The following is a 23962-nucleotide window of genomic DNA, read 5'->3' as shown; positions in this document are numbered from 1 at the left end:
GCACAATCTGAGAAAGACTTTGCAGAGCTATGTGAAGAAGTGGAAAAGGCTAATAAAAATATTATAAATAAAATAATAAATGAAGACTTGACTCTGACTCTATGTAACAGAGATATTGACTAAAAATACAAAGAGAAAATGGGAACAGTTGAATGAGTAAGTTTACAGTAAAATCTTAAAGTGATCAAGAGCACTCATTTAAAATTATTTAATCTGCAGCTTTTTTTTTTTTTACCTACTGATGTTTCAAATGCAACACTATTTAAAGTAAAAAAAATCCTGAATATTTTTTTCTTGTTTTCAAGCCTTGTAGAACACACATATGCAAGTCTTTGTTAGAATACTGTCTTCCACATTGAGGCAAATTGTAAAGACAGGCTGAAACTAAATTCTTATTGTTAACAGGATACATTATTTTTAGCAATTCCTATGTCCATATTTCTTTTCAGGAATAGACTCTAATAACCAAAAATTCCTGAATTATTAACTAACCTCCTTGACAGTCTCATTCTTCTAAAACAAGAAATACCTTCAATTTCACAGCACACCTTGGTATCCTTCAAAAAAAAGATAACCCTTCACAAGATAAATACAATACTAAAAAATAAATATTTGAAGTTTTGTATGCAATTACAATAAACCACCCATTTTACTACCTCTTTACCAAAAATGAATTTAAAGTAAAGTTTTCTGGATCAAATCCAGGAGGTAATCCAATCTCATTAGCAGAATTGCATTTGTACTTACATTAGGTCTGAATTTGACTTCAATGAAAATTGCATTGACAAATACTGCCTAAGTTTAGCTGAATAAAATCTTAATACTGATCTATCACTTTTATGGGGATTAGTCCCTGCATTTGCAAGGAAGTAATTTCTTACGCCATGGTCTTCTTCCATAGGAAACCAGATACAGGTGAACAAATGCACTGGAAATAGAAGAGGAACCCTGGTACAAAAAGAGGATGCAGCAGTGTCCCACCTGACTACAGAGACACTAATTCCTCAGTGATTTAAGTCCTGTAGAAGCCAACTGACCAACAGGGAGAAGCTAATTGTGAAAAGTTGCTCCTATTTCTACAAAACTATACTTTGACATGCAAACCACCAAATCCACAGGGGCAACCAAGAGCAGCACACTATTAACCCTGCCATGCTGCCAGCACAGCCAGGGCAAGGAGTTCAGCCCTGTCAAGCAGCCGGCAGCAGCTCATCTGCTCACTCAGGACAGGCATCTCCAGCTCAGCCTCTCCTGCCCAACCACCGGCGCAAGGGCGCTGCACGAGGGCTGAGGAAGGAGAGCAGCCGGGCGGCCAAGGCTGCCGTGCTCAGGTGATTTCTTTTTCTTCCTCCTTGCATCCACCAGCTACTTTCTCTAGCAATGACAACCTACAGGGGCTGATGCTCCTCAATGTGAAGTTGCATAAAGTCTCCAGCTGACGACCTTTTGGGTTCTCTGTTGAATTTTTTTTCTAGGCAAGAACTTAAGGAGGAGAATTTTGCACAGTAAAGGAAAAATACCCACAAATCAACCACTGTGACTGCACAAAATAAACAACTCTGAATATACTTCTGAAAGCACAAGACAGCTTTTAAAATTGTTGAAGTTCACAAATACCAAATGCTGACAGAAAAAGTACATTTTAGCTTATTGTAAAAACAGCCTTTCGATGTACTTGAGAGAAAAGCTTTAGAACAAGTCAGAAATAATGATAAAAATCAGAACCATTTTTTCCAGTAGCAAATTCAGCAAAAAATCCAGCAGCCTTGAATACATGTATCTGAAAGACTTCTTTGGTTCAAAAAAAATAAATCATTATCCTGTTGTCATTAGTCACACAAATAAAAAACCTAATTTGAATGAGACCAAAGTAAATATTTGATACACACTCATAAACTTATTACTGCTAGTGCTGAATAATAACTGCTCAAAACAAAGACCTTATAAAGATGTTTGTTTTCTACAGCAGTTAGTCTCTTCAGTGTTTCATCTGAATTCACACTCGCTCCAAAGCACTTTAAGTATTGTCACTGCTCCTGAACCACACTCTACATGCAGTAGCAATTTGGCTGCCTCAACAACCTGATGTGATCATTGATGTGACCAGTTGCAGTTTAAATGCCGTGAAAAAAAATTTAGATGAATCTAAACATGTATTATTGCCTTTTCCTTAAGAAATATTTATTGTAGGAAAATAAATACAATTGTAAGCCATGTTAAAACTAATTTAAAATTAATAGTAATTTATAAACACTCTAATGTTCAAAATTAATATATGATTTTGTATTTGTTCTTTACTCCTTCACTTACATTTCCTTTCCTTCCCTTATAAAATTTATCAATGGTCTTTATATGTTTGTACAATCACTTAAATATGTTTAATATATTAAATAGAATGATATTTAAATAATTGTGTGTTATCTTGACACAAAGTGTATCAGCTTAGAAAATTTTACAACGCCCTGCCAGAAGACGACAGAACCGATTTATTTCAAATCACTCAGTATCAGTCTTCATAAAGCAGCATATGGTCTTATCGTGGCAGGTAAAATATTTTACCTTCTATAATAACGCAGAACAGCTAATTTATCTACATGCTGTATAATCAGATAAACAATTTCAGCTGCACTATGAAAACCTGTAGGCAAGGGAAAAATTTATCCCCTACCACTTTATTGATTTTTCCACATATGCATTCATATGATTGTTAACAATAGAGGCTATTCTTTCTTCCACCTCCTTCTTCAATTCCCTTAAAGCAAGCCCTTCTTTTCAGTAGTGAAAATATTTGCAGTTTCTACAGCTGCAGGACAAAGAACTCAGATTTTCACAGAGTTGCTCAGGGGAAAAGGAAGGGGGAACAAAAAAAAGCTCTACAAGATTCAGTTGCAAGTAAAGCAGAGTGAATGACAACTTTCAAAGCTACCACAATCATTTACTAATGTGCTGCTATAGCAAATAAGTCTAATTTTTTTTGACAGCACCAAATTAGATTTATTGCAGAAACTGCTGCATAAATAGCATATGGCTATGTTATACTACCTATTTCAAATCCCTGTAATGTTTCCTCCCCTCCCTATTCAAAATGGATAATTGAGCCAAACTATAAACCTTCTGCAGACAGGATACACACACGTTCAAAAAGCAGGTGCAGGACACTTTGGTTTTTTTGGTTAAAATTTTCTCAAAAAGTATCACATATCCTGATCAAACAAACACAGGTAGTAATAGGTAATGATTTTATTTCCCCCTTTTCCTCGATAAAATTTTGTTTTCATTTCTCTTTCAAGCTGACAGTCATCAACACGGGGCATGACAACGTAATCCTCTCACACATGACTACCTCTTACTTGCACAAGAAATCCTATTGATCTTTACTTTTTACGTGAGTCAAATTATTCATGTGACTCAGGATCAGAAGGCTCGGACCTCCATTCATCCCTCTCAAGCTCTCATTTACGAGCAGGGAAGTGCCTCCTCCGAGCAAAACTAAAACATCAGAAAACGGGTTCCATCCATTGGAGGGGCCCAGCCCTGTGGGAAGGTGCCGACCTACGGCTCTCCCGCCTTTCCACGGGAGCAAAGTTTTCTTATCGCTTTCCCGGATCAGGCCGCGGACCCACGTGCTTTCGCATTTCTGTCCCTCGCCACGTACCGCTACGGCAAGGCACGAAACCACGTAACCTCGGCACAGGACAGGGCCGAGAGCAAAGCCCCGCGTTTCTGAGGAAAGAGGGGGCGCGATGCCGCCGGCGGGACGCGCTCGACGCCGCGGAGGCCGCCGAGGGCCGCGGAGCCGGCGCGGGCCCGGGCCCGTCCCCGCCCGCCTCCCAATTTGGGCACCGAAAAGACCTTGGAAGGTCTGGCGTGCGGCCGGCGGGCACACCACTGCACACATCGCGCACGGCTGCGGCTACCCCGCCGCTCGCCTGGCGCTGGTCAGTCCTCCCAGCTGCCCTATCCGTTACTGTCTGATTAGCTGTGCGAAGGAGCCCCTCCCCGGCCAGCTTTCCCCGCCATCTGTTCCACACGCGATGGCTGCCGCCCAGCAGCCTCGCGCTGCCCTCCTACCTGGCACCCGGCTCCCGGCCTTACCCCAAAGTGCTAACACAGGTTCTCGCTGCTGGCAGAGTCAGGATTTCATTACTACTACTTTGACAAGTGCAGGGTTGTTTGTAATTTCTCTTTTATCCTGATTTTGATTGTACAACCACCTCCCACTGATTCAGTTTGCTTCAGTTTTGTTGCTCACAGATTTTACTCTCCACATTAATCTCCCTCTGGCATGTTACTGCATCTGTTCCCTTTTTTATTATTAATTTTCAAATTCCCACCATTTTTGACAAAAAGGAGGTAATCTACACTCTGCTTCTGCCCATTTCATTTTCTTTAATTTGGAAGATAAGTATGAAAGCGTGCCAAAGAAGTTAATTCTCCGTTAACAGTTTATTTTCTGGCATCCTGATGCCTTTGTATATGAAAACCAGATAGAAATAAATGTTGACTGAATCACAACAACATAGTCGCAACCGTCCCTACATTTAATGAAAAGTAAACATACGAAGCAGAATCTAAAAAGTTTATTAGTTAGAGTTGTTTCATGTTATCGCTCATCCCTGCATTTTAAAATAATGCTTTTGCATATTAATTTTTTTTTTTCAAAAAAATTAGAAATCAATCACTGGTTACGCCTTATTTCTGCTTCCTCCCCCCACACCCCCAATTCTAGCGCTATTGGTACTTTCATCAGTTAGTCAGTCTGAGTAGATTGAGCATATCTCAGTCATTTAATATTAGTAACAACGTTTCTCCAAAACTTCTTCCCAGCATAAATGATGGACTCTGGGGTGCTAAAATTGTTGGAAAAGGCATGGTATTAAGCATGTTGCTAACTAATAGATACTACTAGAACAAAACTCCACAATAAATACTAAGTATTGTGCAACTCCCTAGAAGGCTGTGTATAACCCCCAGGAAGTTTATGTTTTATCAGTTAATAGTATAGCTTAAATAGGGAGAACAATGAATGAAGCAGGCTGCAAATTCTAACAAGGAACACTGGTGATGACATACAGCTCAACACCAGAGCTTCAGAGATTAAATAATGCCACATTAATCTGGGAGAGTATATTCTTTACTTATTGTACGTGTAATAGAAATTAGTCTTAATGGAGTCACTGAAACTAGCAAGAAGCACCCACGCACAGTAGGATGACCATAGCACTGCTAAAACCCAATTGGCATGTTCTTAGATATGCTGCTTTCTAGAGATATCACTGTCAAAAACAGGGAAGAAATATCACATAATGGGGGAAAAACAATAATCAAGAAAAACAATACCCACTGACTCACTGTAATATAAACTTCAGTCCCTCAAGAGGGGATTTAGGGCAGCTTGGTGGCTCACCTGAACGTGAAAGCACACGTTCATTTAGTAATTTTGCCCTACCAACAAGCTGACCTTAAGAAGTTCTTAGTGTTTCCTTTAAGCAAACAAGAATAATAGATTTTAAACTAAAATAAATCTGCTTCTATTCTAGTCAATTCTATTTCCGATCAAATTTCAAATGACATTTCAGTCAAAAATATCTTGTGCCATCTATCTATCTATCTATCTATCTATCTTCATGCCTGAGAAAATGCATGATGACATAATAAAATTTCAATTTTGAAATTTGGTGATTCCCTCACTTCTTAGGATTTATTTAACTTGTTTGGTGTATGTGAACAGGGACTACTAGTGACTGCACCTGAAACAAATAATACCTCCAGATCTGGTTTGAATGAAAAAAAAGAATGTTTTTTAATTATGATTCTGTTACACAAGAATAGTGAAAAATATTTTTTACATTAGATGGCACACTAAGATCCGGACAAGTTGTTAACATCTTGCATCTTTTATATGATCTTTTCAATGAGCATATTGACATGATTTCTAATGACTATTTTCTCGTTAACTAAGAACAATAGACCTGTATGTTTTCTACCCTTTGAAGAAGGGCTTCAGGTAAGCTTAATTAGCAAGACCTAACCTTGCCAAAGTAAGAGCAATTTGACTTAAGAACTAATTTTGTAAGAATCTCCTACTACACTAACCTCAAAGCTGAAATTAGGGCAAAAGAAACCCTCAAGAAAACTTTAAACAATCATGGTCAGTCTCATAGCATGGTGACATCTGCAAAGTTCCATGACTGACAAGCAAAACTACACAGTAGAAGTTCTGCATTTCCCTTGTCTTTTGAAGACATACAAATTAGAATTACTAACTAGATTCAATAGCAGAAAGTGCATGTTAATAGCAAGTATTTCTAAGCAACATATTGCTCCAGGAAGAAAGGTGACAGGAAAAGGCAATTTTAAACTCTGTGGCAATGGTTTAGAATAGCTAATTGTAACCTTTTTTTCTTCCTTTTTAACAAGTACATTTTGTTAACTTAGAAGCTGTTTAGTTGGTAATCAATCAACAGTGTCTGAAAACTAGGATGCAGCAAAGAAGTGGGACTCCTGGAGAAGAGTGCTGTTCTGCAGAGTACTTTCTTTTCTCATTATGACACAGACTGCATGTTTTTTTCTCATCAATTCCTTTCATACACATTTACCTCATTTTTATACATTAAAATCCAAAGTTTTTGTATTCATTTATAATCGTATTTATTTACAATATCGAAACTTAGAATCAGTGGATTAGTGATCCACTTTTCTCCTTAGTAATGCAATAATTCATACAAAACAAAGAATTCTTTCTGTATCTTCTCAGCTACCTCTTATTTCTGCCAGAACAGCACAGACAGGTCATGCAAGGCAACAGAAAGACTATCCCAATGGTGTAACAGCAGTACAGGCCTCCCTCAACTCCAGCGTTGTGAGAAGACTTGGAGTGAACCAGCTGGTCCTCTCCTGAAAAGAAGAGAATCAGCAAGAACAGGCCAAGGCCAGAATACCCTAGAGATGCACTAAATCAGTGCAATTTCTGCAGCAACCTCCCACAGGCAGGACTCTAGAGCTTAAAATCTGTTTTCCTTGGCAAGCGCCACAGTGAATGAGTCTACAACCCCCATAGGATTGCTATTACCCCTACCCTTCAAGTATTTTCACTGACACAGTTGCCATTTGAGGTGAAGGGAATAAATGAAAGAAGGCAAACAGTAAGTGAATATAATTTACATGCAACAACTATGGATGTACCAATCCATGAAAAACATACTGAGTTCAAAATGCAAAACTAATGCCCCTAGAGACATGTAACTTTTATACCTTCACTAGCATGGAAAACCTGTTCTGCCAGGAGGTGAGCTGAGAGGAAGAACGAGTACAGGCTAAGGACGAGTGTCATTTCAGTAGGGGATGCTTCCCTCTGCAAGGCAGGGAAAACAGGTGACACTACGAGAACAATTCAAACCCTGCCCTATGGATTTAAGTTCAAGGGGTAAACAGGTAACAGATCGGGAGCAATGAATTGCTCATCTCTTTTTCCCCCTTCTTCTTCAAGCAACATCACCTAAGGTATTCTTCGAAAGCAGACAGACGCTCCAAGTGTACAGAGAACACAAAAATGTACACAGTGTTGTAGAATTTGGGGAATGTCAAGAAAAAAAAATTGAACCTATTTCCCATGCCTCATCATAATTATTTTTCCAATAAATACACATCAGCATAGAAAACATTTCAATTCTTGTAAGGAGATGCCAAACATGAACACACAGTAATACAAAAAAAAACCCCAACCCAACCCCCAAAAAATAAAACCCAACCAACCAACCAAATCCCCCAAACCCACAAAAAAAATCCCCAAACAACCAATAAAACCCCAAAGAGATCAGGACCTTGCAGAAGGGTGTCTGCACTAGGTCAGAGGAGCCATGGCAGTTCAGCATCTGTCTCAAAAAGCAGGCCTCTGCGAAATTGTATGAGAACAGGGCCAGCACAGAGCATTACTTGCCCAAAACACTGTTCCCAGCCTCTAATGATTTGCATCCCTGAAACTTTCCGAGTCAGAGACTGTACATCAAAAAGCTACCTAAATCATCTCTATGTTAGGTATCCAGCTTTAATTACTTTGCTATGTGAAAGCAGGCAATAGTTCTCATTTTTACATTTTGAGTATTTTCACCAAAAAAAATTTAAAAATTATAGATTCGCTAGTCAGATTTCCTCCAAGATATCCAGAGCTTTATTGCATATAATCAGCCTTTGCTAAAAGGAGCGTGGTAAAGCCATTTGGTTAGCTATCACAACAAATCATTATTAATAAAGTTCTGCTAAATCCAAACTTTAGATATCTTAACAACTCACCCAAAACTTTTTTCAAGTTCATTAACCTCTAGCATATTTTTTTCTCTAAATACAGGCTGTTAGAGTGGTACTTTCTTCCATCTGTTAAACAACCGTGCTCTGAATTACACAGAAATTTAGCTGAATAAAAAAATGATTCATTGAATTTAATAGTTTAGACAAGGCTCTATTTTATTTCCATTTACTCAATGGCAGAATTCTCACAAAGCCCAAAAAGTACAAGACTTGGATAAACACACAGACTTCTGTTAAGTGATAAAAATCTAAGTTTTTTCCCCCCCCATGAAAAATTTAAACTAACTTAACTTTTTCCCTTAAGTACTGAGTGAAAGCTGCCAGATTTGTTTATGGATGTTCATTCTTGGGGGGAGCAGGGCAATGGAACAAAAAACCCACACACGCAACCAAAAGCCTGCAAACAGTTGGACAATAACATTTTCCAAGGCAAAAGGAAAAAAGTTCTGCAGTTACCCAAACTCAAGTTGCAATGAATAATTGGCATGTCAGCCTTCTGGAGTTTTGTAGAAACATGTAATGAATAGTGCAGCATAAGACATTGGGAACTATACACAAGCACAGAATAGGCTCAGGGGAAGTCTTTCATTACACAATGCATTGTACTGTCTCTTCACTGAGCAAGAGACTGAAACACCCTCCTCACATACTTAAGCTTACCTCATACAGAAAAATTATATTCATTTATATATTAATATACATATTCCTGGTCATTCTGCTGAAGAAATTTCAGATTATTAATCTGAGAACTCCTTTGCTTAAAGGTGCTGCTCTACACTACAGTCTTAAACAACATTTCAAGTATAGTTGTCCTACTAAGCACAGCAACAGTAGCTGCAGCCTCCCATGCTCTTCTTCCTGCCTAAAACCATGCCACCTCACCACCAGAGCTGAACATTGCCTCTCCTACACACTACTAATTCACTTTTATAAATTATAGTTCATAACTCACTTTGTAGTTCATAACTCACTAATTCAAATCTCCATCTAGCACAGCTGAGGGCTGCCCGTGTAGGCAATGACTCCAAGTATCTACAACTGTGGGGAATCCTGTGGCAAAAAATTAGCAGAATGAAATTGGTACTACAGCATGTAATAGGATAAGGGGTACCTGGTGAGGTGCAGTTGGTGCTCAGATTTACTCAGCAGTTCTGTCAGTTTTAGGCACTCCTCTCTGGCTTCTGTCACATCCTGCTGGGCTTGTTCCAAACGCTGTTTGTTCCCATTGAGCTCTAATCCCAGTTTTTCTATTTTCTTAGAAAATTATAGAATCAAAGAAAGTGTATTTAAGAAATGCATAGAGATACATTTTAAGACAAAAAAAAAGTGATCAAAGCACCTGAAAATAATGCACACTTCTGTTTTTGAACAAAAGTAGTTACTTGATAAACTGCAAAACAAGCAAATTAAAGTATTTGAAATTTCATTCTTATGAAAAGCTAAAATGTGTTTCTTATTTAAATACTCTAATATAAAATCAATGTTATTCTGTTCATGCAGCTCAAGAGTTACAGGCATTCAAATATTTTCCATTTTTCTCATGTGAAGGCTCCATATTTGTAGCTTGAATTTCCTGTGCTAGAGAGCCAGAAAGGCAGTAGAACAGTGACCATCTTCAGAAGCTGCTTGACATATGACAGCTCTTGTGATAATCAATTTATTATTTTTTTAATGCCTATTACATAACCAGTGACAAGGGGGCATTTAGCTTTGTCACCTAATATTACAGAAGAGAATAAAGATAATTTTGTGATTTTACCATTATTGAAAAGAAGTATTTATGACTTCTGTCTGAACCCTAAACATACCAGCTGCTGTTAATCCTATTATTTTATTCATATCCTTAGTCCTTATAAATCAACATAGTAACCAAAGTTGATGAGTCTATGAACTTATTTACAAATAACCATAGTTGAGTTTGCATGACCAGCATATTCAAGTCCAGTGATACGTACTAGATTTATGTTATCCCAGTCATATTGTCAGCAATTTAAACATTTTTCATAGAAATTCTGAGAAACAATGTATTTCTCTTCAAGTCCATATACAACATACAAGTACCTGTAGGAATATATCTGTAACTGTTACACAGTACTATACTTTGTTCTATGGATGCTTTTAGGAAGGCCAGTAGAGTACAGAATAAGCTGACAGTGTAGTTTTATCATGTAAGAACTGTTCTGCACTAACTCCCTACATAAATATTTATTTGTCATTGGGGCTGGAGGGAACTTGCATGTTTTTCAGTCAACTAAACTGTGAAAGGTCATTTGTAGTACAGAATAAAATTCTTCACATAAGAAGTTCATGCTGAATAGCTATTATACTTTAAACTCATACCATAGCTTATTTGTGATAGCTTCCTCATGTGGAAAAGATGCACTATCCTATTTAATTATTGAAATTATTAATTCAAACATCCTACAAGAACAAATGAACATAAACGCACCCCAATACAAACATCTGAAGCACCTTCATAACATTGTCTCTTTTCCTCCCATAAAAGTGTTAATCTAAACTACTTACAGTTATGATGTCAGACAAATACAATCAATCTCTTCATCCAGAAAAACAAGACCATTTCAAGAGTGTTGAGGTTTTTTTTAATTTTGCCATTTACTTAACTGTACACTTTTTTCCCCCCAAAGAACACTCAATGAAGGTTCATGAAGGAAATTTTGATTAGAATTTAAATGTCACCTTGCTTTATCACATGCACCTCCTACCAAATTGTATTGGCCATTCCAAGTCCAAATGCAAAGATAGTAAAACTATCTACAAAATTGTTAGTACTCTTCCCTTCTAAAAAATACAATAACCTGTTACACTGACAGAATATTTTAAAATGATGTGCTCTAAGATATTCATTTACAAATGCTTTGCATTTCCACTTTTCAGACTTTTGTGTATTTTAAATAGAAATCTCAGTGGGTTCTCTGTTCTTAACAGTAGCAGTTCATAAGTGTTATTTCTCCATTCATAGTAAACAGGGACATGAACTCTTCACTGCCTTCACAAGTTAAAGATAGGGAAATTCTGCAACATTCCTAAAATCTGCTTTAAAAGTGCATCCATTCAGCACACCTTTAAACAAACCCAAACCATAAATTAGTCAAAAAGCATCAGCTAAATACTTAAAACAAGCACAATCACAGCTGGGAATATAAATACACTCCAGATCACTCCTTCAGGGAAAAGTTTCAAGGAACAGATGGGCTTTACACCATTGCCTCAAGTTAAACAGGCTCAGTCAGGTTTTGACACAGACCCACAGAAGGAAGTAAATTCCAAGTGCAAGAACCTCTGGTGAAAATGTTTCGTTTCCATCAGCCAGATGTTGAACCTTCAGGGCTGAACTCAAGAACACATCCATAGATTTTAGTTGTCATGAAAGTGCAGGGGGAAATTCTCAGATAGGGAAGTGTCACTTCAAGACAGGATCTTTAAACATTCACGGGTGTCTTATAATTTCTATTAGAAGTATCAAGAAAAATAAAAATGTGGCTTGAAGAACAATTCTACTTGTGCTACTTTCATCAGTAATTCCAAAATCCAGTATCAGCTCCTTTATACTCATGCACACACGTTTGTGCATGTGCTTAGGTATATACAGACATACATAAACATCTTGAAATACCAATGTTTGGAGGTGCTTGCAGCATGACCTATGTTCTAGAATTCTCGTAATGACCCCGGCAGAAACAGCAGACAATCTCATGAGAAAGAGATGGCACAAAAAATGCTGCCCAATAAAGCATGTTAACAGCAACTCAGAAACAGCCAATCCAGGTATATTTAGGCTTATCAACTAAGTAATTCTTTTTGAAACACCAAAAAATGTTCATTCAAAATCATTTGGTAGGAGCCACACACCATACCACATTTATGTGGTGAAAACACATAAGGCTGAAAGCACATCATACTCTCAACACTATGGAATAATTCTGTTTAAAAACTCAGGTAATTGTTTGAAACATAAACCCTCAGAATCTGAGACATGTTAATATAACAAAAAACAACCCTCTTCTCTCGCCTGTTAACAATAATAGTTTCACAAATACACTCTATCCTGAATTCTGAAACATATCTAGTCCATCATTAGGTCATCACAATGTAATTGGGATTTAATCTACAGAGAAATTACAGCATCAATGAATTTTCTTCACTTTTTTTGCAAGGAACCTTATCAGCAGCGTTTTTTCCCAACTTTTACTCAGAGTAATTTTTGTGTTACTTCAGTTACCATTTCTTCTGTCAGGAAGCTGTAAGTAGTTCTGTAGCTGCTATCCAGGCCACAGTGTAATTGTAGGGACAGAAACAGAAACAAGCCACCAACTGAAGCATTTTGCTGACAGCTCTGTTTCTCATGCAGTGTTAATTTTATCCCTCAGTGCCTATCACCTGTGATACAGCTTTTTACCACATGATCAGAAAGTTATTTCTTCAAGGTACTTAACTTTTCAATGTATGTGAGAGACAAGAGATGGAGCACAGAACTGCAAAAAGACAGATGACAATCTTGCATTTAAGAAAATCTGAAACAGATTTTCAGTATAACAAGGAACAGAATTATCATAATGTATACGTACAACAAGACTACATTAAGGTTAGAACAGGCAACTTCTGGTGCTTAACTCTGCAACTTTAATGTTCTTATTACTTCTGCACATAATTTCAAAAGTACTATTTAATGTCTTGTTCTGCAGTTGCCCAAACTCCCAGGAATATCAACAGGCACTTTGCCATGGAAAGATGGCAGGCTAAACCTCAGTAAGAGAAACACCATTACTCACCATAAGCTGAAACACACTAACACCATCCTGAATCCATATTCAGCTCAGTTACACAAAAGAAGTTTTACTTAAACAAAAATGAAGGATTAGTGAAGTACCACCGCAGTAAAATTTTATTCTAAATCAATTCTTCTTTTTTCAGTATTGCCACCAACCACCTTCTATATTTTAAGTTTTCTACTTGGATCACATAGGACCCTTTTGTATTTTTTCTTGAAGTATTTAAGTGTTCCAGTTTTCATTCATTAGTTTGTGATGCATTTAAAAATTATCTTCAGATTTTTACAATGCATTTTTAGGAGACCACACTAGAGGTGCTCATTCAGTGACATAAGTGCAACTTTCAGGAAAACATAAACAATGATTTCTCAAAAACTGAATTAGTCCTCAAATATCCTTTTCATAACCTATCTGACGTTATCTTCAACTAACAATACTTAGTCATGTTGCAAAAACACACTTTTTAATAAACTAGACATCTCTATCTCCCTAAAATCTGATTAAGTGAAATAATTTCATTCAAAACAAGTCAAATTAAAGAATAAAATAATTATTTCTTCTCATACAAATGCTGATACCGTTGTATGCAAAAAATGCAACTTTAAGTTTCATACTGGCAGATGTTTTTCACAGAATTTTACATAACAGCAAACTGACAGAAAAGACAGATACTTTTTTTTAACAAATGAGAATGATTAAGTGGTGATAAAAAACTTGTGCTCTAAAGAAAATGCAAAAAACAACTTAAGACTTTTAACAAAATGAAAAATTAACAAAAACGAAATGAATTCTTAAGTGATTTATGACATTCACTGTTGTCCCAGTATGTTCATTCATCAGGTAAAAAAATACACAGTATAACCTGAAAAGGAAATTCTGCACTGACTATATCATTGCCCAAATTCTGCAGTAAAATAATTCTGGTGAGTAAAGTATTATTGTGAATTTACACTACAATTTTTTTTTTTGTTTCATACTTCATTTGCCACCATTACTAAAAGATTGAAGTGCCATAAAATAGAACCAAAACCAGAAGAAAAATATAGAATAATAAAAATATAATCATGGTGGTGGTTGGTATTTGAATGTACATCCCCAAAAGGCAATCAATAAAAATATAAAATAAAAATGCAATCTATAAAAATATACACACTTCAGATTAATACACTTTAACAGGCCATGATGCTCATAAGCTTAGCCTCATTTACTAAAGTAGCCTTCAAAGCAGAGAGACCAGTGACAGTACTCAGCACCAAGTCTTTTCAAAGAGGTGCCCCCAGTATAGCCTTGCATGTACATTTAAATACTATCTTCACCACTGACAGGAAATTTTTGCACATTTTCACACTGATCTCAATCCATGTTGCCTTCCATACTTAATAATATACTAATTAACCAGGGACAGAACTAACTGAATTTTTTTTTTAAATTTAAAAAAGCTCTACAAAAAAGACTGGTTTTGTAGAAAGATTTCAAGTGTTTTAGTTGGATTACTATCAGGCCATATGCAGCAGGGGTCATTTGCAGTCATTTCTATCCTAATCCTTATATCAATCAAGCACTCTAGGTTCGGAGTGGTCTCTAAACCTCAGACCTCCCAGGCATGGCCATCTGACATAGCATATTGCACCTGAAGAACTATCCAACTTTGGAAAGAGAGTTAGGGCCATCACAAGGTTAACCCCCACCACATCCCAGCAATGGCTTTCTCCCTTATGCACTCTGTTTGAATTACTGCTGCTTCCCATTCAAATCTGAACAAGGATACAAAGCACTTGTGAAAGCTACATGTGGTTTCAAAGGGGAAATCCCCATTCTGGAAATAGATTTATTATAAACTGTGAGAATATACCAATAGGTACACAGGGCTTAAAGGAGTTCACAAAGACCACCTCTTTCTAAGAGGCTAATTTACAAAACCACACAGAACTACTGCAAATTCTACAAATAATTTAGCCTAAAATAGGAATCTGAAAACCTTTCCTGACAGGAAGGGCAAGTAACCTGAGCAGAAACATGAGAAGTAGCCCCAAGAAACACACATGGAAAGTTTTTTTCTGTATGGCCGGTTCAAATCAATTTATCTGTAAAGACCAGAGAGATAAGAAAGATATAGCCTACCTAGATAAGCAAAGCAGGCTGTGATTTCTTAGATGGCTGTTATCCTAACCTGATCTGGTGGGACTGTTGAATTCCTCAAAGACAAGTAGTTCTGTGACCCCTTTGCCCCTTGTACTGCAAAGTGTGATGGCACCTGGCAGTACCACACACCTTGTGCGCTCCACCAAATGGCAGAGCCTCAAGACAAGAGCCATCACCTAGGCAAAGGCCATCAGCCACAAACTCTCTGCTTCCAAACTAAAGATAATTAACAGAGAATGGAGCCTGCAGTTTCCTAGGAAGAGCAGGAGTGCTGGAGGAACTTTATGAGAATAGCATGGAGGGTGGATGTGTTTAGAGGAACACACTTTAAATCTCACTGAAGCAAACTTTTTACCTGTGGTTGTTAGCTGGGGAAAGAAGAAAAATGTGTTGCAAAGTATAGATTTATGAGTACACACACACATTTTTTAAATTAAGAAATAATCTTTAAGGTCTGTTCTTGTGCAAGCTCTTGAAGAGCAACATGGTCCCTGTGGATGAATACCCTGGGAAATGACAAGAGTGAATGGCTGAAACATATTATATAAGGATTTTACCGCATCATTTCCATGAAAATATTTGCTTTTAATTTGCCAAAATATCTGACCTGCAATACTATTTCAGGAACAAAACTTCCAATCCCATAGAGATTACTACAGTCACATTTTAACAGAGAACATTGCTATACTACAGATTAGCTCAGCAGGCACCAGCCGAGATAAGAAAGTGTTTTTGTTCGCAGTGGAACAAGATGATTTTTTTGTTAATGGATTGCACAGGTGGGAGATGGGGACAATGAGGTAGTGCAAAATATATGGTTCACTTGCTGATAAAAAAATTCAGAAAAGGAAGGATGTGTGTAGAAAGAAGGAAGGGGAAGATTACACCTACTTCATTATTGAAAAACAGGAAAGAACAAAACCTGTTCCTTTTATCCTTTCAGACACTATTTAAGACTACTGATGTGAGATTGGTTCTTATTTCCTGGACAGTATTAAAGGAATAGCTGAAAAGAAAACCTATGCAATAACAACTGACAAGTGATAGGGACTTCTTTTCTTCTGATTGTTGATACAATGACTGTTGATAAAGCAACCATATTTTCTAGTCAGAGAAGAAGAAAAAAAACCCAAGAGAAACCAAGTATTTATTTAAGTATGTAAACCAAATATATCAAGAGATGTGCAATTCATTTCCTACTTTGAATAATTTTTAATGTGCATAAACAATTTTCTCTTTCCATATACTGTGGAGTGACATCACCATGGATGACAGAACACAGATCCAGGTTACATGGGCCAAACTACACCTATGAACAATAAAATCCTGATCCTGTGTTATTCCTCTTAGCAGGCTAGATGCTTAGGGGAAGCAGACCTGTACAGAAAATGAAGACAAGTGAGTAAAGGAAAGTCTACCACTGGGAATCCTAGTCCCAAGGATTTTTCTTAAGGAAATAGGTAGGATTTAATGAAGGCTGCTCATACCACTGATTCTTGAGGAATGGATGGCTGACAGAGAAAAGTTATGCCATAGCAGAGCAGCAGCAGCCATATAATAATTTTATATATATTGCAAGATTGTTGGTCAATGTCTTCCTCAAAAATCTTAAAATGAGCAAGTAAGTTCAGCTATAAAGAAAAGAATTAAGTTACTCCTGAGCAGGCCAGAAAATTTACAAGGCTTAAAGTACTGCCATTTTACTCCTTATTTACTAATTTTCAAATTATTGCATTCAATGCCCAAAACACAAAATGATTAATTAGGAAGAGCTCAGTCACAGTAAAGGTTATCACATTTCCTTAATGCTTTCTTTTCCAAAAGCAATTTGGGTTTGCTACTTTTAAGACCATTATACTCAAGGTCAGACCAGGTGAGAAAATTTCCTGCTAAGAGTTTCAAGCCATCTTCTGAATTTTGAGGGTTTTCTCCCCTGCCAAATATTACTCAAGTATGCAATGATGATTTAATAGAATTTCTTTTCAAAACAGAATTTCCAGAGCATCTTTATAACTGATACGAAAACAGAATATCAGATATAGATATAGACTGTTACAAGAATACACATAACACATAATCCTAACCCATCTTCATCAGTTATTAAAACGTGCAAGTTTCAAACACCTGGTGATATGCTGAATGTCACAGCTGTTGAAAACTCTAGTATTTTAAAGCCTGAATCAAGAAAGCTTGATATCTGTTTGTAAAAAGACATTTCAGTGAACCAGGGTCTTCAGAAGGTGTTACTGGTCTTGCTTTGGATACTCTGAAGCATTTCCAGGATATATACCCAAATTCTTGGCCTGAACTATTTTTGATGAAGACAGAGTCAGTAATCTCTCATCTTATAGCATCTAAATTAGGTTACTATAAATCATGGATTTATGACAAATGAGATAAACATTCCCAAAATACCCTTTGGCAAAGTGCTTTTGGACTGCAATTTTGCCAGATTTTTATTTGTCTGCAAAATTGTCAGTCTATAATGTACAGAGACATCATTTAGGTTCTGTCATACTGCACAAAAATACTTTGGTGTGTAGCTCTTCCTATTTGTATAGGTTATGCATGTCAGTGAATCTTGACTTCTTTTTAACTATATCTGCCCAAATATAAAGACTTTTTACAGGCTTAGATTACTAGCTTGGATTTATTTCTACACAAAGTATTTATCTGATTCCACAAAACTTGATAAAACAAAATTGAAAAGCTGCAGTTATTTTCTGCAGTTGAATTTAACATGCCCTATTACTTTACTGCAAGGACACCACAACTCCCAGTGGTGCCATGCTACTGGTAAGAACTATCTAATAAGGAGGATGCCCAAATTGGCTTGGACTGCAAAATCCAATATTAAAAACTGTTTTCACTTCTACATGCTGAAGCTTGCAAGATTTTAAGCCAAATATAAATTGTTTCATACAAACAGAAAGCAAGTTATTAAAAATGAACTTCATTTTTATTTTTATAAGGCAGAGCAGAAAAGAGCAAGTGATGTTAATCTGAGGAACAATTTCATAGTGTGTCAGAAGTATGATTTCTGTTAGAAATGCATAAATTATGCCATGCAGTGCTTACAAATTAACAAAAAAAGTATTATAAAAGTGAAGCCCTGCTGTGTCAAATATGCCACACAATTTTTGTTCTAATAACAGCAATTTAGGTTAGGGCGTGACTCTTCTCTGATATAGCTGTGCTAGTACAACCCCTAGTGTGGACACAGTTTACTGCCATGAAGGCATTATATTCATATAATCTATAAAGTATGTTCCTAAGCAGTAAAAGTATTAAGTGCAATGCACTGTTATTTCAGCACAGCTACATCCACAATGGGAGGGCTGGCTGAGAGAGAAAAAGAGAGGGCAGTAGGTTATGCTACTTTACAACATATCGGGCCAGATGAACAGATGTGGGTTTTGTGTAGAGAAACTGTGTGGTACAAGTCTTTCCCCCCACCTCCCTCCATAATCCTGATGTTAATCAGGATCATGATGGATGATATTACAAAACAGTTATTCAATTTAAATAGTAACATTGCTCTTTGCTTCTTAATTATTAAGAAATATTCATGTAAAATGCTAATAAGAGAGTTATTACAGATATTGACACATGGGTGTTAGTGCTGACCAAACAATAAATACAGGGAAAAAGATATTAGGGTAAAAGGGAGGAAGACCAAAGATATATACTCTCTTTAGGTTTCCTAAATGATATAAGTTCAATTTTGAATAAGATTTATAAATACCAGCATATGATAAATACCAATCTGTATTTAATTGACATACAGATATATGTATCTGGTGATCCTAAATTGTACATGTGGGGCTTTCTGTCTGTTCTGACACACCTGAATAATTTTAAATCTTTTTTAAAAGTCACTCAATGTAAAATAAAAGATATCTTCAAAACTGAAATTTATCCACAGCACAATTAATAATACAATTATATCTCAAGAAGCAGTAAACTTGCTCTGAATATATTAAAAGGCAATCCAAAACATGATCCCTTGTTTTTATAAGAGAAAAAAACCCATCATTTAATACAGAATAGTATGAAAATACTCCTACATTATTGTCTCTCTACTTTAAATATGTATTTATTATGAACAGATGGTGGCCAAGGAAGGTATCAGCTCTGTCTCTTAGCCAGAAGGTCAGGTCATGGCTGAGAGACCAAAGAACAATTAATATTTGCTATTATTGCTATTCAGTGCCACATAAGATAAAACGTTTCAGGTTTTCTTTAAATACAAAGATAGATGCAATTGAACTGTTTTAATTTTTTAAAAAAAAATAATTTGCAATAACTTATTAACATTTGTTAAAATTTGATTTAAAAATCCCCAGCCAACAGGCAACAACAGAACAAGGCACTCTAACACTCTTCTTGGGCTGCCTTTAACACATTAAATAATCCTAGGACCTATACAGAACTTCTTGGGTTACTGGAGCCACAGCTATAAAACAGCTGCTAAATACTGAGTCTGAGAATTACAAAATTGTTTGTTTTCCTTTTTTTGAGGAACCAACAATCATATTTGAACAACACAATAACGTAATTACTGAATATCTAATCTTTATCTAATTGTCTAATAATTCTTGCTGATAGGAACTCTCTCTCACATAATTTCACTTTATATCAAATTACAAATCACCACATTTCAGTGTATTCAGCTCCACACTGATTAAAATACCAGTATGTCATCACATGAGGTTAAAATATTTTGTTAAATTTTGTAATTTGTTCAAAAGGCAATCCTCAAGCAAGTTGGAGAACAGGATTTAAAATCCAAGATACTTCTTCAAGTATCTTATTAAACACATCCTGTTTTATTTGTATGCCAAGATTATGCCAACTCTTTTATCTGTGATATCTGTCAAGACACAGACGACAAGCCTGTTTTTTGTTTTTCAGTGTCCCTAGGCCTAAAGGATGCAGGAGTGAAAAAAAAGCAAACCTTGAGAAAAAGAACACTTTAAAACCTCTCTTCTTCTGTGCTGTATCATTTTCTATACACGGTTGAAGGGTTATTTCACCTAATAAGCTCCTCCTTTGGATTTTACATATATTTTCATTATAACTTGAATTAATATTGCTTCCAGACTAAGCTTGTACTATTAAGTTAATAAACTTACTGTCCTACATGCAGCTTTTGAGGAATTGGTAATTAAAAATTTAATTTTTTAAATACTTCATTTTACCCCTACATATATTCTTATACAGGGAATGATCTGTTCAGTTATTTAAAAGAAAAAGAATGGTTCAAAATGTGTTGGATAGGCTACTCAAATAAAAAAAGGCATATTAAAAAAATCATCCTCATGTGCATGTTATATATTTGTGTATTCAGAAGACTCTTATGTGCAAATCAAAACTTAAGAAGGAATACTCAAAGTTTGAAGTCCTAGAGAAAAATGGATAGAACCTCCAGAAAAAGGGCACTTCAAAAGATGCAGATTACACCTGTTCAAACTGTTTGCCAAGTATGTTGCAGGTTACTCTAATAATCTTTCCTACTGCATGGGATGTTTTCTTACAGACAACCTGTAAGGCATATACTGGTTTTTGTATTAATATAAATCCCAGTTTTAGATAAGCAACAGTTAATGCCAAGTGGATTTTTTTCTATTGTTATTTTTTCTAGAAGGCTACTTTTGTTTTGGATTTGTCTTTTTAAACTTTCCTATGAATCCCAGCATTCAGTAACATTGACTCTTTAAAGAAATTGGAAGATAAATGATTTTCATTTTTGGCATCGTTAGGTTATGCTTAGAGCCTTTAATGTTCTGTTAGGCTGCATGTATAGGTAATTATGTGTGGATTTATTTGTGAGAAAAAGTGTATAAACACATGTATACATTACATAGAATTTAAGTAGCTGGTATGAATAATATGATAGAGTAATTCTATATGAAATCATGGAATGAGTGATGCGCAAAACTGAACATAACCAGGGCTGAAAACAAGATTAAGATAACCAAGAGGTATTTATTTAGCAGTAAAAGCTGGCTTTTTGCCATCAATTTAAACCATTTAACAGTAATAAATGACCACTATTAGAAAAATGAATCATTCCAGCCTCTGAAAAAACCCTACTTAGGCAACTAATAACTGCAAAGTTATAGCAGTATTATCTCTTACCTGGTCCTTAATTTCAAGCTCCCTTATAGTTTTTGTTCTGTACTCTCTGAGCTCCTTTTCTGCCTCATCCTTCTTCATTTTGGTTTGATTCAACTGATAGCGCATTTCTCCACACACCTGTTAGATTACACAGACAACATGATCTGTTAGCTTGAAGAATCCATAGCCCAGGGTTTGCAATTAGATCTTTTGGTGCCCTCTACAGGTCATTGAAATGCAACATATTTTTAATTTACAGATATTTTAGGTCTACAAATGGTAAATGTTTTTTACATAGAAAGGTGGATCTGAATTCTATATATAGTCATGAACTTTGACATATGCACTACCTTCTAGATTCAAATATATTTGGATCAAGATTTTGCTAAGTATAAATGCTTATGTTATAAACATCTATCTATCTCTACAGTTAAATGACAGTTGCTGGTTTTATACTCTTCTCTCATTCTCTGTAAAATCCCAAGAAAGTCTATGTCAACACTTTCAAAACCTAGAAGTAAAGCATCTATCACGCTCCTAATTAAAGGTGTATTTTAACTTGCCAATTTTACACTGTTGAGAAAGAAATTGTTTAAATGTTAACACAATAATTTTCAAAGTTTGATCAGAGCATTACAAACTTACTGCAAACTGAAGATCAATTCTTTAAAAAAACCAGTCTAATTTAAATGGATACATGGTCCAGAAGAAATGGATCAAAGCAACATTTCAGGAAATCACTTCTACACAGGACAATTATTCTCTGCTGTTGGAGTGTTTGTTATATTACCCCCTCAATCCTTTCCATCTGGGATCAACTTCAGAGGAAATGTGAAGGGGTTAAGAGAAAGTGAAAGAAATAAAAAAACATAACAAAACCAGAAGATCACTAATCCCTTTCACATAACTTTACTGCTGTGCAGGGTTAGTCTTCCAATTTTCAATCTAAGCTGTCCCCTTTTTGTTCTTACCCTGTGCCATCACCTCCAATTTGTGCCTGTTCATTTCACCTTAATTAACCAACCAAATACATGCACATTCCTTAGTGAGAATGCAAATGTGTTTACTCATAGCTCCTCTTAGTCAACTTTCTTTCCAACTCACTCTACTTTCCTGCCTTGCTTATATTCTCTCAGCACTTGCTCCTAAAATGTACATCCTTTTAATTTGCTGCTACAATCCTCTGTGCTTCTTAAAAACATTCTCACATATTCTACAATCCAAATTAATTTATGTTTTTCAGTCTTATACCTCTTCTCATTCTCACTTTTTTTTTTCTCCTTAAAAAAAAAAGGTAGGGAAAATGTAAATATGGATACTGCAATTAAATCACTCTAGGAAAAAACTAAACCAACTGTCATAACTTTCAAGAAGTAGCATCACTTATAAATTCAAAGGACAACTTGTGAATTTAGCCATTTCAAATAACCCAAAGCAGCAAATGCTCTGAAGAACGGCAAAGTTCTAAAGCATTTTTTGAACACTAAAATATTATATGCAAGTAAAAAAAGTAAAAAAAAATCTTGAGATGCAGCTGCAGAGCTTGCATAGCTTGCTGGATTTCTACCTCCTCCTTCCTTTATCTGAAGGATGTAACAAAATGCAACATGTCACTTCCTCCAAATGAAATTAAAAAAATACAGCAAGCCTCGCTTTCAGCTCCTCCACACACTGCACAAAGGGAATAACACAGAAGAATCAGCAGATGGTGCTGTCCTAATAATGGATTTTTCAGTCTCCTCATGAATGAAGGAAATAGACCCTCACTCCATATTTTCTTTCCCTGACTCCTGGTGCATGAAGAAAAACAATATTTTGGATAAAAATCAAAACTAGAATGTTGTTATTTGCTGGTTTTATTAACGGCAAACTGAGTCTGGAAACAAGGAGTCAGATTCACAAGCAAAGATGTCACATGGCCAATGAAATGTCAGGGTGATGCACACAGTCCTGTCAGCTCAGTGGTTGGGAAGTTCCTCCAGGATTTTCAAGACTTCTCAGTTTAGTACAGGGACAGAAATAAAGTTTTCCAATCTCTCAGGACACTGAAATTAATAGACTATTGCAAGGTGACCACCTGTTCAACTTTGTTTTGACATGAATTGAAGCAGGGACTAGAACCACAGTATCATCTCCAGAGAGGTAAGTTCAAATTGGTAGGGTACAAAATTGTTCTTTTCGGACCAATGAATATTTGTACCTACTGCCTATTTCACCACCTCCTCACCCCTGTAAGTGGTGCTAGTGATTTGTGAACCCAGCTTGAGAGACCAAAAGTGTGTTCCAGAATTGGTAGATCAAACCATTCTGACATTTTAATATCCTCATTTGTCTTACAGTTAAAATTAAGTTTCTAGTAAGTTGGGATGACTTTTTGCTGTGAATTTTCTGCAATACTTTTGCCTCTTTCTATCAGCCAGGGCAGCAGGGGAAGACAGGAACTGTTGAAAACTTTTCCTGAAATCTCTAGAGGCCTGAAAAATAAATTGCTCCTCAAATCCTTGCAGTTAACAACTGGGGAGGTAGGATGAGCCCTGGGATGATTGGTAAGAAATACAGACTTTTCAAGAGGCTGTAATAAGTTGTTTGTTTTTTTTTTT

At 36.2% G+C, this 23962-nt stretch overlaps 1 protein-coding gene across 5 annotated transcripts in view; it reads right to left on the bottom strand.

Annotated features, from left to right (window-relative positions):
• Positions 1 to 23962, bottom strand: part of SDCCAG8 (SHH signaling and ciliogenesis regulator SDCCAG8) — a 105886-nt gene that overhangs the window by 57803 nt on the left and 24121 nt on the right. For all 5 annotated transcript variants that reach the window (XR_011679472.1, XM_071428984.1, XM_071428957.1 and 2 more), the window contains exons 12-13: positions 21384 to 21500; positions 9419 to 9561 (exon numbers count right to left, since the gene is read on the bottom strand). Coding sequence is in view for 4 of the 5 variants with exons in the window: in XM_071428984.1 (XP_071285085.1) it covers positions 9419 to 9561; positions 21384 to 21500 (260 nt within the window). In the remaining variant the exon portion in view is untranslated. The remainder of the gene's footprint in view (positions 1 to 9418; positions 9562 to 21383; positions 21501 to 23962) is intronic.

This window comes from Agelaius tricolor, unplaced genomic scaffold (genome assembly GCF_023055355.1).
Source record: "Agelaius tricolor isolate 1412-34295 unplaced genomic scaffold, bAgeTri1.0.p SCAF_1, whole genome shotgun sequence".
Taxonomy (NCBI): Eukaryota; Metazoa; Chordata; class Aves; order Passeriformes; family Icteridae; genus Agelaius; species Agelaius tricolor.
The sequence above is the reverse complement of the archived record's forward strand: the minus strand, read 5'-3'. Positions and strand labels throughout refer to the sequence as shown.